Here is a 15851-nt window from a genome sequence, read left to right as displayed (position 1 = left end):
AACTATCATATTACAAATAGTCTAAACCAGCAGACTCAGAGAATACGATTCTTTTCTAACAGAACCATACAGATTTGAAAAGGACCCCTGGGACCCTGCCCCTCTATCAGCAGGGCTGTGCCTCTAGCTCCCTAGACTTATATACATCCATCCTGTTTAGTGATACTCCAAGTAATTCCTAGGTAGTCCTGTCCAGGACTTGGAAAATAGAAAAGGCAAAATCAAATTCAGGAATTTGTAAACATCTCCTCTGATACAGAGAGGTATTTTTTTTTACACAATGTACATTTAAAGTAGATTCTAATACTGATTAAAACAAATAAAAATATTATGCTATCCATGGCAAACTGCACTTTTAAAAGGATAGTCACCTTTTGCCTCCCAAATAAATTATTCCAGCATCTTCTGAGTCACTCTGAAACAGTTGATTTAGATGACAATCAGGTAGTCTAAGTTTAGGTTATGACATTCTTCTAATATCATTATAACAAAGCCACAACTACTTTCTTAAACTAAGATGTGTTTTTTCCCTATGAATTACTCAAGATATCATATACTTATTGCTCATGTGTGGACGGAGTGACTGAAGACAGAGCACTTACCAGACATAAAGAAGAAAAAGGAATAGAAGGTTTCATATATAAAATAGGTGAAAAAAATGAAATATATGTTAGATGCCACACATGGTCCTGTTTGAGTGGATACATATAATACACATACATAAATAAGCAAGAGACATTATTTCTCACAGAAGAGACACACAAAGAGGGAAAAAGATGACAATTAGTAACCCCATAAGTGGGTTAATGATGCTGAGTTATCAGAAAGCAATACTATGATTAGGGTGTGTCACTCCGCTCAGCATGTAGTGGGCACTCAATAAATACTAGTAGCATAAATTAAAAATCACAGAAAGGTTTTCATCCATAATATCCTTTTGTATATTTAGTGTAACAAAAGATTTGGTCCTGAGTCTAAAGCAGCCCAGGGGCTCAGGGATTCAATGTGGGTGGAACAAATATAACTTAAAAAAATCATTAGAAACTCAGTTGGATTCAGTGCAGTTTGTTAGTTCTATGTATCTGTTAGGTGTGATTACTGACATGAATCTAAATACATTTGACTGAGGAGAGCTAGGAGAAGATGGCAGCGTAGGAGGACGCTGGGCTCACCATGTCCTGCTGACCACTTAGATTCCACCCACATCTACCCAAATAACCCAGAAAACCACCAGAAGACTAGCAGAATGGACTCTCTGGAGCCAAGCATAGACGAGGGGCCCACGGAAGAGGGTATGAAGGGCGGAGAGGTGGTGCGCGCTACATGGACTGGCAGGAGGGAGCTGGGGCAGTGGAGGGGCAGCCAGCCCAGCAAAGCAGAGCCCCCGAAGTCTGGATTGCAAAAGCGGAGGGGCCGGACAGAGTGTGTTCTGACAGCCAGTGGGACTTAACATCTGGAATGTTAAAAGTCAACAGCTCTGCTCTGAGAGTGGGAGGGCTAGAGGACAACAGGAGGGAGAGTTGTTGAGCCCCGGAGGACAGAGCTCAGCTTGGCGGGGAACAAAGGCACTGGCCAGCGCCATCTCCCTCGCCCATCCCCCAGCCAAAAATCCCAAAGGGAACCAGTTCACCAAACTTGCTTGCACTGTACAAACAACCAACTCTGTGCTTCTGTGGATCCATTCCTCTGACAGGTCAGCCTCCCTGCCAGTGCTGCAGGGCCCCTCCTGCAGGGGACCACTGATGGCAAAGTGAGCTGAGCCTGCCCCTCCCTCCCCTGTGCACCTTGCGGATCCACCCTGGCTAATACACCAGACCCCATAAAAGCAGCACTACAAGCCTGGCAGTGTGCAAGTAGCCCAGACAGGGGCCACACCACTCCACAGGGAGTCCTGCCCCTGGGAGGGGGGAAGATAAAGTTCACACCAGTCTGACTGTGCCCCGAGGTGGGCTGGGGACAGACATCAGGTCTGACTGCGTCCCCGCCCACCAACACAAGTTAGTCCAGACAGCACAGGGGAAGTGCCCTGCAGTTCCACGCCACCCCAGGGACTACCCAAAATGTCAAAACGGAAGAATTCAGCTCAAAAGAAACTCCAGCAAGTAGTGACAGCTAACGAATTGATCAAAAATGATTTAAGCAAAATAACGGAACATGAATTTAATATAATAGTCATAAAATTAATCGCTGGGCTTGAAAAAAGTATAGAGGACAGCACAGAATCTATTGCTACAGAGATCAGGGACTAAAAAATAGGAGGAGCTAAAATGCTATAAATGAAGTGCAAAATAAAATGAGGGCAACCACAGCTTGGATCGAAGAGGCAGAGGAGAGAATTGGTGAATTAGAAGATAAAATTATGGAAAAAGAGGAAGCTGAGAAAAAGAGAAAACAATTCAGGCGTATGAGGGGAAAATTAGAGAACTAAGTGATGCAATGAAATGGAACGATATCCTTATAATAGGAATTCCAGAAAGGAAGAGAGAGAGAAAGGGGCTGAAGGTGTATTTGAACAAATCATAGCTGAGAACTTCCCTGAACTGGGGAAGGAAAAAGGCATTGAAATCCAAGAGGCACAGAGAACTCCCTTCAGATGTAACTTGAATCGATCTTATGCACAACATATCATAGTCAAACTGACAAAATACGAGGATAAAGAGAAAATTCTGAAAGCAGCTAGGAATAAACACGCTCTAACATATAAAGGGAGACCGATAAAACTAGTGACAGACCCATCCACTGAATCTTGGCAGACCAGGAAGGAATGGCAGGAAATCTTCAATGTGATGAACAGGAAAAATATGCAGCCAAGAATCCTTTATCCAGCCAGTCTGTCATTCAGAATAGAAGGACAGACAAAGATCTTTCCAAACAAACAAAACCTGTAGGAATTCATTACCACTAAACCAGCCCAACAAGAGATCCTAAGGGGGATTCTGTGAGTGAAATGTTGCAAGGACCACAAAGTACCAGAGGCATCACTACAAGCATGAAACCTGCAGACATCACAATGACTCTAAACCCATATCTTTCAATAATAGCACTGAATGTAAATGGACTAAATGCTCCAACCAAAAGATATAGGGTATCAGAATGGATAAAAAACAAGACCCACCTATTTGCTGTCCACAAGAGTCTCATTTTAGACCTGAGGCCACCTTCATATTGAGAGTGAGGGGATGGAGAACTAGCTATCATGCTACTGGAAGTCAAAAGAAAGCTGGAGTAGCCATACTTATATCAGACAAACTAGACTTTAAATTAAAGGCTGTAACAAGAGATGAAGAAGGGCATTACATAATAATTACAGGGTCTATCCATCAAGAAGAGCTAACAATTATAAATGTCTATGTGCCAAATACGGGAGCCCCCAGATATACAAAACAATTAATTACAAACATAAGCAACCTTATTGATAACAATGGTAATTGCAGGGGACTTTAAAACTCTACTTACAACAATGGATAGATCATCTTGACACACGGTCAATAAACAAACAAGGGCCCTGAATGACACATTGGATCAGATGGACTTGACAGATATATTCAGAACTCTGCATCCCAAGGCAACAGAATATATTTTCTTCCTGAGTGCACATGGAACATTCTCCAAGATAGATCATATACTGGGTCACAAAACAGCCTTTCATAAGTATACAAGAATTGAAATTATACCATGCATACTTTCAGACCACAATGCTATGAAGCTTGAAATCAACCACAGGAAAAAGTCTGGAAAACCTCCAAAAGCATGGAGGTTAAAGAACACCCTACTAAAGAATGAGTGGGTCAACCAGGCAATTAGAGAAAAAATTAAAAATATATGGAAACAAGTGAAAATGAAAAGACAACAATCCAAACGCTTTGGGATGCAGGGAAGGAAGTCCTGAGAGGAAAATACATTGCAATCCAGGCCTATCTCAAGAAACAAGAAAAATCCCAAATACAAAATCTAACAGCACACCTAACGGAACTAGAAGCACAACTGCAAAGAACCCCCAAACCCAGCAGTAAAAGAGAAATAATAAAGACAGGGCAGAAATAAATATAGAATCTAAAAAAAAAAAACTGTAGAGCAGATCAATGAAACCAAGAGTTGGTTTTTTGAAAACATAAACAAAATTGATAAACCTCTAGCCAGGCTTCTCAAAAAGAAAAGGGAGATGACCCAAATAGGTAAAATCATGAATGAAAATGGAATTATGACAACCAATCCCTCAGAAATACAAGCAATTATCAGGGAATACTATGAAAAGCTATATGCCAACAAAATGGACAACCTGGAAGAAATGGACAAATTCCTAAGCACCCACACACTCCCAAAACTCAAACAGGAAGAAATAGAAATGGGTCTTGAACAGACCCATAACCCGCGAAGAAATTGAATCAGTTATCAAAAATCTCCCAACAAGTAAGAGTCCAGGACCAGATGGCTTCCCTGGGGAATTCTACCAGACGTTTAAAGCAGAGATAATACCTATCCTTCTCAAGCTGTTCTAAATAAATTTGACTGAGAAGAGAGCCAAATTAATTATATTGTTGGTATACAACAACTGTTATTCATTCCACAGTTTAATAAAACAGAATATTAAAATATGGAACCAAAGTGAGTTTCTAAAAAATGATTAGGCCACCTACAGTGTGTTTTGGTCCTTTCTTATATAGTCAATTTGATTGTTTTCACTCACTTGCTCTAACATTTTCATGGTTTTCTGCCTAGTAAAGTTAAACAATGCATGCATGGTAACAAGCACATACTGTAAAGAAAAGCCAAATTTGTAACTGCCAACATTGTTCATCTTCTACATAAGAACTGATGACATCTTGTTAGATGTTCAACATACTGAAGACAGCTTTTATGGTTTTTGCAAATCTGAGTTTCTGCACTTGGAGTATAAGAACTTTTAATGAGATCTAAAGTATATTACCTATCTCTCTTCATATATTTATTTTTATCTTGTTTTTTTTTAATCCTCTCCTGGGCATTTAAAAATATTTTTTTACATTTATTTATTTTTCAGAGACAGAGCACAAGTGGGGGAGGGGCAGAGAGAGAAGGAGGCACAGAATCTGAAGCAGGCTCCAGGCTCCGAGCTGTCAGTACAGAGCCTGACATGGAGTTCGAACTCACAAACCATAAGATCTTGACCTGAGCCGAAGTTGGACGCTTAACTGACTGAGCCACCCAGGTGCCCCTTTTATCTTCTGTTTAAAAGAAGTTTTTAGTAGATGCGGAAATTTGTTTTACTGATAAATCAGGCAGAAAGAATGAGGGTTTAACACTTATTTCCAGTGAACCAATGTCAGAAATGTAATTATTTTAGTGTGAGATCAGAAAAAAAAAATTACTAGTGATAGATAAGTGGCTAAAATAGGCCATAGGAAAAAATAACTAGAACCTTTGATTAATCAAAAAGGTATTCTGGATTTAGTATAAACCCCACTCTCTGACACCTGTGTGCATATTCACTGATGCTGTGGGTAATGACCCAGAGACAATAACAAAGTCCTAAACATCTATCAGGTACCTATATACTGTATTGCAGGCTACAGGTTCAAAATTATAATATAAGCCCTATATTCTACAAATTTTCACCTGTCTAAAATGTAAAGCCAAAAGCACTGGGGGCAGTGAGGTGGTTGGGTAGGTAGACAAGAGGAGAGCTGTGGACTAACAGAGTTCAGAAAGATTACAAATGATCAAGACTAATGTACAAATGGCTTTCTATATAATTACAAAATCAGACCACTCAAAACACCTCTTTCCTTAGGCATTCTAGACAACCAAGATTTTAATGTTGTGATTATTGCCATTGATAGTTTCTTTTAATATGTTCACTAAAATAACTATTATTATGAATGGGATAATAACACTTAATACTTATTGGGTGCTAACCATGTGCCAGGAAAATGCTAAGAGATTTACATATATTCTCTCATTTACTTCTTATGAAAATTTTAGGAGATAGATCCTATTCTTTTCCTTGTTTTATAGCAAGGAAGCTGAGGACCTGAGAGGTTAGGTGACTTGTCAAAGTTACACTGTTTAAGGGGCACAGTAAGAATCTGAACTCAGCCTAGCTCCAAAGGAAAAAAGGTTGGACGCATTTCATTTGCAGGCTACCCCAATGAAAGGTGTGTCTTACATAACATGTATTGGGAGTCAGCAGAATCACACAGAGGGTGTAATTTCTCACTGGATGGCTACTGCTGTGGGAGTTCCTCTTGCACCTGGGTGACTTAACCCAGTGCCTAAACTGAAAAATTCAAGAAGTGTTTATTGAATGAATGGTAGCAATAGTGCTTAACATTGCCTAAATCAGACCCAAAAAAGGTTTCATTAAAATGACAAAGTTTCAGGGGTGCCTGAGTGGCTCAGTCAGTTAAATATCCTGTGCTGACAGCTCAGAGCCTGGAGCCTGCTTCAGATTCTGTCTGTCTGTCTCTGCCCCTCCCCCACTCATACTCTGTCTCCTCTCTCTCTCAAAAATAAGTAAACATTAAAAAATTTTAAAAATAACAAAATTCCAAATTTATACTAAATAAATTAGTTTGCTAAAGGCCCTAAAGACCTGGAAAAATCTTTACTGTACTGAATAATTTTATTTGTGAAAAAGTCCCACAAATTTCCACTGAAGAAACAAACCTAAATGACAAAAAGAACAAGTTCTGATTTTGAAAAAACACAGATTTCTTGAAATGTATGCTAAAGTAGACAGCAAGACAATTTAAATAAACAGAGTATCAGCCAGATATCCCTTTTTTCCTCCATGGATAAGGCTTTATTAGGTCAATGATTCTTTTCTAAGTCTAACAAGTATACCCACTTGTTTAACTTTGTATTATTATCTGTGAGCTGTTCATTAGCATTTGTAGAATATGCCAGAATGATGTTACCTATATTTTCTCAGTAATTTATATTATTGGTAGTGCTTTAAATACTATTGGGATCAATTCTGTTATTTATGGATATCCTATAATTTTGGTTACTATAATTTAATGTCTGGGGAAACACAGTTTTTACTTATTTAGATCAAAATAATGTAATGTGTAATGAATTCATTTACTTATAAGATGTAATTTAAAACTTGGGAAAGAGAAAAACAAAATTGCTATATACCACTAATAATAGAGTTTAAATGTTTAGGCCTGTTGGCTAAATTTTGCTAATTTACTCTCAGAAGAATGATTTATCATCAAATCTGACTAAGATAGCTCATTCTTTGTCATCATACTAGAAGTAAACAGGCAATTCAAATTTCCATATAATCTTATGTAAGGAGAGCAAAATAGCTCGTGATGAAATAATATTTGCATAAGAGACACACTTAGAGTTTCTAATTTCAGAACACCCTTTTTAAAATACATTTCCTTTTATCACTTCCTCTAAGTCATTGTAATTAATTTGCTGACTTCCATAAACATGAAAAGAAATAGATTTATTCACAAATATTACAAATATTTGGTAAGCTTTCTTGCTCTACCTACAGAATTATTTATTTTTAGTGGTACCTAAGTTAATTATCATCTATACTAACATAATGAAAGGCTGTAGAAGGTAGATTATACCAAGAATTTTGCATCATTTACATATTATTATATATTATAGAGTACATTTATTGATTTAGCATATTTTTTGCTGCATTTAAATTACTTTTCTAAATTTTACAATTAAATAATGGTGTGCTACTGTACACACTCCAATTATAATTATTTGAGAAATGGTGCAATAAATGTTGGTTGGATAAATAAAATAACCTAATATGTCAAAAAAATACATAATTATGTACTGGTAAAATGGTGCTGATATTAAAAAAATTTAAAAAAGCCAATCCATTGTAACTACCACTGCCCTTTTTCCCCATCAATTCTATGAAAATTTTCCTTCCTGTTACAACCTTCCTAAACTACCCCTGGTTTAAACTCCTTCTTTGAAGACAGAAACAGATATGAGCTAACTCTTTTTTTTTTTTTCACTTTTCTCTGTTCTTTTCTAGCTGCCTCCACCTTGTATTCACCTCTTCTCTCTTGTGCTTCTGGCTCACTTCACCTCAGTAATCCCTGAACAAATTTTTATAATCACCTTGGCTCTCCTACCACATCACACCGCAACTCCCCTGCCTGACTTGGAAAGCTCTTCACACTCTTTCCAATAGTCTTCCCACCTTTCCAATTCAAACCCTTCTCTGCCAATGACAACAATGAGGACAGTGGCAAGGTCAGAAGATGTTTACTGAACATGGAACTATTTATCAGAGACCAAAGACATTAACATATAATTGATAGACTAGAGTAGAAGTAACACCAATCTATGTGGGTTCCCTGACTTAGCCCTCATAATAACAAGGGAGATACTATTATTCCATTTTATAGATGAGGAAATTAAGGCACAGAGTGATAAACTACTTCATCAGAGATTATATGGCTAGTCAGTTGTGGATCTGGGACTTGAATTTAGGACATACCCTCTTAATTTCTTGTGGGCTATTGAACATATTGTACATAAGACCTGCTGCCTTATTTGCTTACAAGCATTACTGCTGACGTTATTCCCATTTACTAGATAGTTTTGCTGCCGCTCAGTCAGGTATTACCCGGCCTTCATCACCTAGTTCAACTGATACATTAAGACTATACTTAGCCTTTTCTGCAAAACCTTATACCATTTCCCTAGACTTCATTGACTTCCCCTTTTAGATAGTTCTAAATAATCTCTATTATATATTATTATACTATGTGCTCCTTCAGCTTTATTTTATCTGAACGGTAGCAGAATATGCCACCTCAGAATATGCCACTTTGGCATAAGGATTCTTTTTAGCTGAAGACAATTGAGAAAAAAAATATAAGAAAAACTCTCTGTTTTGCCCCTACTTGCCTGAAATCAGGACATCAATTTGTGAAGTGTCCATCTTCCCTTCTTTGCAAGGAAGAACATAAAAGTTAACCACCAGAGTTAACTCTAAATAAACCTTATCAGTCCAGAAATAGCACCAAAAGAACCTACATAAAACCTTTGCTAACTAGCCCTTATCTTCTATTAGTTCCCCCATATATTTACCTTCTTACCATTTGCTGCCCTAGAAACTCAAAGTCCTTTTCCTTTGTCTTACCTAAAAATTTCTACAAATTCAGTATTATTTTGTTAAGATGCTATAAAAGCCCAAGTTTTAACCACTCATTTGAATTGTACATCACTGAGTGCTCCCACATGTATGCCACATTAATAAATCTGTTTTTCTTTTGTTAATCTGTTTTTAGTCAGTCTAGTTTACAGGTCCCCACTCAAACAACCTCAGATGGGGAGTGGGAAAACAGATTTTCCTCTGCTATACATTTCTCTGACAAAATTATAAAATTCTCCGACAAAATACTTAAGGATGCAGAGGGACTACATCTTGAATTTTTTTCAGATTCTGCAATGAGCACAAAATGACTGTTAGCTGCAGCAACAAGTATATTCTAGGCTCTGTGGTATGTGCTGTACTTACTGATCTCAGTTAATTTTAACTAAAATTATAGGAGGTAAATGTCATTATCCTACATTTACAGATGAGGTAACTGAGGCATGAAGAGGTAAAGGAAAAGAACAAGGTCATAAAGCTAGAAGGTGGCAGAGCCAGGACTGATCTTCTAGCTCTTTTAAATGTACAGACTTAAATAAGTTTTTAGTTTTTCATTTTAATTTAATGTTTACAAAATGATGCTCTTTAACATATAACCTTGCATTTTTCTCCTTTACAATTAAAAAAATACTGATTCTTATCATGGCCTTTGCCTTCTGATCTTCATTTTTCTCAAAATGGAGGTTTCAAACGGATTTTTTTATGGATTTAACATGAAAGATATACTTCTCTGCTTGGTTTCTATGATATCTTCACTTAATTCTGAGCTCAGCTGATCACATCTACATTACATAAATAATCTTTTGTGCTTCCTTTATCCTCTTATTCTTCTGAATAATTAAATTCTAAAATACTTCTTTTTGATGAACATATATAATTTTTCATGTCACATAAATATATCTTACTACTGTTACTTATTAGCTATATAGGATATTTTCTAAAAGGGAGGGATCTGCGATTTAGCTAAGTTGATATGAAATAGAAACTTTATAGAAAGATTTTATGTGTTTTTAAAATTGTTAATTTTCAACTGACTTATTTACCCAAGGGACTCTATTTGACTACTATTGTTATAGGTAAGGTCCTCTGGTTTTAATGGTAAATATCTCTAATCACATATGCAACAAAATACCTCTACGCTCTATATAATACATATCTCACAATGACAACCAAATGTTCTACATCATCTTTCAGTAGAAAGGAAGAATATAATTCTTTCACTGGAAAGTGGATAACACTGTTCTTATTAGACACATTTAAAGTTCTCTAAATCATGTTCTGATTGCAACTCATTCTCATGCCACCCATGGATTAATATTTTATGTAGCTTGACCATGCTTCCTCCCAGACCCTCTAAGTGTCTGCAACTGACTTCCACCTAGTTAATATTAGCATCTTTTATAAGATACTGTCTGAGAAACTCAGTGACACTGAGTTCCATCTTGACCACCAACTCCCCAACTCTGTTCTTATTCTTTCTTCTCATCTTCTTAAGGCTATGCTGTCCAATGGAAGAATCATTTTTTGAAACATATGTACAAGTACTAACACACATATACTCTTAAGTATAAAATAATAATTATTGTTAATAATAATAAAGTATTTACAACATATAGACCATCAATCAAGAAACTAATGGTAAAGTTTATTCTTGGATCTCAAAATACAGATATGGTAACAATACACAAAAGATAAATCCTATATTAAAGTATGTTTTTCATATTCAGATAACTCAGCTAAGCAACTGCATAAAAACTTATTTGGATCTTTATACTATGGCCTCAATGATATTTGAAGAGATAATTGACCAAATCTTGGGAAATGAAAATATATACCAGAAACATAATAAAAATAGGTCCTTTATTTCTTTTTTCTTTCTATTACAGGTATATTTTTAGGGAAAAAGTGAAAGGTTGATAAATACTCAGGGATGGGGAAGGGCGCAATATGGTATGGGGGCAAGATTATTTTCTTGCCACAAAGCTCAACAGACTCTGTCTTGACTGCTTGCTCTTTCATTACTCACCCCAGAGATTTTCAAAGTATGTTCTAGGGACTTGTGGGGGCCTCTGACATCACATAAAATATGCAAGGTAAAAACTATCTTCATAAGAATAGTGATACTTCTTTGCCTATTTCTCTCTCATTCTTTCCTGAGTGTATAGTGTTTTCCAGAAGTTACATGACAAATGATACTGTATTAGATTGAATGTAAAAGCAGGTATGAAAATCAAGCTGTCTTTTATTAAGCCAGCCTTTGAAGAAATTTACAATATTAATTTTCTCTTCTTACTAATATTTGGGGGACATGGGGGTTACAACATGAAGCTACTTTTTGTGAAAAACGTTATTTAGCATGTAATAGGTTTACTTTGTTATTTTAATAGAGTTAGTAAATAAATAATTTTAAAATGATTTATCTTATATAATTTTATTTATTATGTCTATTTTAATTCTAGCATGATAAATGTCAATATATATTACTGAATAAGCAAAAAGTATTTGGGGTCCACAGTAAGTTACATTTTAAAAGTGTAAACAGGTTCTGAGACCAAATACTTTCAGAACCTCTGATTTGTATTTTACCCTAGTGATCTCATTCAAAGTCATGTTATGGGTTGAGCTGTCTAATTAATTAGGGTGAGGTCATACTGGAGTATGTTGGACCCTTAATCTAATATGACTGGTATCCTAATAAAAAGAACACCATGTGAAGAGACAGACATGCACAGGGAGAATGCCAAGATCAAAGTTATGCTGCTACAACTAAGGAATTACCAGAAGCTAAGAGAGAGGCTGGAACAGATCTCTCCCTAGCATCGTCAGAAAGAGCACAGCCCTCCCATAACACCTTTTGTCCTCTAGAACTGTGAAACAATAGATTTCTATTGTTCTGAACCAACAGGTTTGTGATACTTTGTTACAGAAGACCTAGCAAACTAATATACCCTAACCCTAATCATCTAAAACCAATGATTTTCAAGCCTGTCTGTGTAGTCCAAACCTCTTTACTGAGATTCATACACACATATACAATGGCTACTTAGACATTTCCGATCTTTCCAAAACATCTGAGAATGAAACATGTTCAAAATGACACTAATCATTGTAACCTTACTGATGAAATTTGCTCTATTCCTGAATTTTTTCTTTATGAAGGGTATCACATTCTTTAATGCCTCCTTTCTTCAATTCCCATATCCAATCAACCAGTAGGGTCAGTCAATTCTACCATTTAATACCCCTCTGGTAATGGTTAATTTTATGGGTCAACTTGGCTGGGCCACAGTGCCCAGATATTTATTCAAACACTATTCTGGATGTTTCTGTGAGGATGTTTTGGGATGAGATTAACATTTAAATATGTGGAGTTTGAATAAAGTTGATTGCTATCCATAATGTGGGTGGGTCTCATCCAACCAGCTGAAGGCATGAATAGATAAAAAGTTTGACCTCCCCTGGGGCATCTGGGTGGCTAAATCAGTTAAGTATCTGACTTCAGCCCAGGTGGTGATATCAAGGTTTGTGGGTTTGAGCCCCACATTGGGCTCTGTGCCGACAGCTCAGAGCCTGGAGCCTGCTTCTGATTTTGTGTCTCCCTCTCTCTCTGTCCCTCCCCTGCTAGCACTCTGTCTCTCTTTCTCTTCTAAAAATAAATAAACATTAAAAAAAATTGACTTCCCCTGAGAAGGAATTCTGCAAGCCAACTGCCTTTAGACTTCAACTGGAACACTGGCTCTTCCCTGGGTCTATCCTGACACCTTACTCTGCAGGCTTTGGACTTGCCAGCTTCCATAATCACATGAACCAATTCCTTTAAATAAATCTGTCTCTATATATCCACATCCTATAGAACTCAAATATACCTCTTATTGGTAACTTCTCTAACCTTACTACCACTGAATTCAGGCTGTCATCATCTCTTGTCAGGATTATGATAATAACTTTATAACCACTGTTGTCACAGGCCCTTCTCTTTCCAATCCATTTTCTATGCTTTTGTCAAAATGATCTAAGAAATCTATCAAGCATATCATTTTTTCCATTTATAAATACTTATAGGCTTCCCATCGCCTTCAGGGTAAAGGCCTTAGCATAGCCAAGGGAATGCACCATCTGCCCCCTACTTCTTCAAGACACCTTTTTTTAAGTTTATTTATTTTTGAGAGAGAGAGAGAGAGAGAGAGAGAGAGAGAGAGAGAGAGAAAGCATGAGCGGGGGAAGGGCAGAGAGAGAGAGGGAGAGAATCCCAAGTGGGCTCCATGGTAATGCAGGGCTCCATCCTATCTCATGAACAGTGAGATCATGACCTGAGCAGAAATCAAGAATCAGATGATTAACCAACTGAGCCACCTAGGAGCCCCTTCTTCCATACTCTTATCTCACTATTAGTCCATGAATAAAAGGGAGTAACTTTTAGTCCTATTCTACTGACTCCATCACCTTTTAAGCAAGAACTTCCTATGAATACCCATTGCTATTCCTAATTGAGTATCTTCAGTCAGGATCAATTCTTTTCATCCTAATTATGAAGTCTGTTTGCTAAATTATGTTGATGCTACTCTTTTTAACCTTGGTTTTTAACTTTTTTTCTTCTTTTAAAATGTTGTTATATTTATTTCCTGGGATATAAAAGATAAACTATTGGAAATTCCTAAAACATTTGATATATTTTAAAGGTATAAAGAATAAACTTAATGGTGTAGACATCATTTCAGAAGATTAGCTATTAAGAGACATTACTACAAAATAATTGGTAATGGTTAATCATTATAATTAATACTTATGATAAAAATAATAAATTTGGCCACAGACTGCCTAGATTCAGATCTTGATTCTATCTATCTCTTACTGACTGTCTCTGTGAACTTGGGTAAGTTACTTAACTTCTCTGTCCCTCAGTTTCCTCATCTAAAAATGAGATACTAGCCCTTTCCTATAGGGTTTTATGAGGATTAGATATGTTTGTATACGCAAAACTCCTGCAACAGTTCCTGGTGCATAGTGCTACATGTTAGTAGTTGTTGCTAGTTATTATTATTTGACAATGGCATTTATAATTGCAAAGATTCTATAGCCAGACTACTTGGATTCTAATCTTGGTGATACACTTCTCATTTGTGTGATATTGGGCAAGTTCTTTAATTTCTACGAACCTCAGTTTCCTCAACTGGATGAGGTAATGACAGTACCTACTTCTTATGTTATGAAGATTAACTGACTTAAAACATGTCAAAGTCTTAGAACAGTGCTTGGCACATGGTCAACATTACACAGCGCTTGCAATTTTTACTGTCACTATATTAAGAAATAGGTGGTCCATATTAATCATGTTCTCATATCTTGTTCAGATTTTGTTTTGCTTTTAAATTCTCTAACCCTCAGTGGCAAAGGCTATGCTTTTTCTTAATTTTTATTAACTTTTCAGAGTGTAGCTACCTGGTGCCAATCACTTTATTTACCCTCTCTTCCTAAAAAAGAAAAAAAAAAACCACCAATAATGTACAGTCAATCTTACTAACCAAGAAAACAATTTACTTTATATTATGACATACAGTATCTTTGTTCTTAGGCTCTCAGTTGATTAAGACGTCTATTTTTTTTCAACTTATAATAGTACTGTCAATATCTATTATGACTTGTAATGTTCAAAGCCCCAAGGAAAACTGTTATTACTGTGTTGTCAACAGACACGTGTCAACAAAATGAGATCAGAGCCATAGGGCTCATCTCCCCATACTTCTTTTTCTCTTTTCATCTCACCCGCTTCTTTCCTCACCACTGCATTATCCAGAACATAATATGATATAATTTGATAAAATAAATGAGGGGAAAGAGACCATTTCAACAATATATTACCTTGCATTGATTCTCAAAAATCCTGAGTGCCCAGTATATGGTGATAAAAAATATAATGTCATGAGAGAAATTTGACACAAATAACTAATAATATTGTGAAATTTCTACACAAAACATTTAATTTATAATCCAAAATTAAGTGAAATTACTTTATTTAAAATTTTTTAAAGTACTTCATACCTTTGTTTATATCAATGAGTTGTTTCTTTTTCTTCTGGCGTTCTAACTTTTCTTGTTCAGCTTTCTCTTTTGCGAGCTTTGCCCTCCTAGTCTTCTCTTCCATTTCTTTTCTCTTGTTGTTTTCTTTCACTGCTTCCTATACAAAGTTAAACACAAATCCTTCCATTACTTATATGTTACAGAAACTGTGCAAGTTAAAAATTATATATATACATACATGCATGTGGGTGCTCAGAGATGGTAAAATATTATAGCAGCTTCAAGGTCCATATATATACTTTTGAGAGAAACAAATAATTCAAAGACATCCCTTTTTGAAAATAATTGGAAATAACTCAGGTTTTATATTTTTTTTTAGTTTTTAATTTAAATTCTACTTGCTTAAAATACAATGTAATATTAGTTTCAGGTGTACAGCATAGTGATTCAACACTTCCATACAACACACAGTGCCCATCACAACAGGTGCACAATTAATCCTCATTACCTATTTCACCCATCTCACCTTCCCTCTAGCAACCCTCATTTTGTTCTCTATAGTTAAGAGTCTGTTTTCTGGTTTACCTCACTGTCTCTCCCTCCCTCTTTGTTCATCTGTTTCATTTCTTAAATTCCACATATGAGTGAAATCATGGTATTTTCCCTTCTCTGAATTATCTCACTTAGCATAAAACTCTCTAGCTCCATC

The 15851-nt window shown here is 36.2% G+C and overlaps 1 protein-coding gene across 7 annotated transcripts in view; it reads right to left on the bottom strand.

The window, feature by feature from the left end:
- DIAPH2 (diaphanous related formin 2) overlaps positions 1-15851 on the bottom strand; it is a 1054294-nt gene that overhangs the window by 223314 nt on the left and 815129 nt on the right. For all 7 annotated transcript variants that reach the window (XM_030305030.1, XM_030305024.1, XM_032592287.1 and 4 more), the window contains one exon: positions 15164-15299. In XM_030305030.1, the coding sequence (XP_030160890.1) occupies positions 15164-15299 (136 nt within the window). The remainder of the gene's footprint in view (positions 1-15163; positions 15300-15851) is intronic.

This window comes from Lynx canadensis, chromosome X, assembly GCF_007474595.2.
Source record: "Lynx canadensis isolate LIC74 chromosome X, mLynCan4.pri.v2, whole genome shotgun sequence".
NCBI lineage: Eukaryota > Metazoa > Chordata > Mammalia > Carnivora > Felidae > Lynx > Lynx canadensis.
This window is presented reverse-complemented; position numbering and strand designations above follow the sequence as displayed.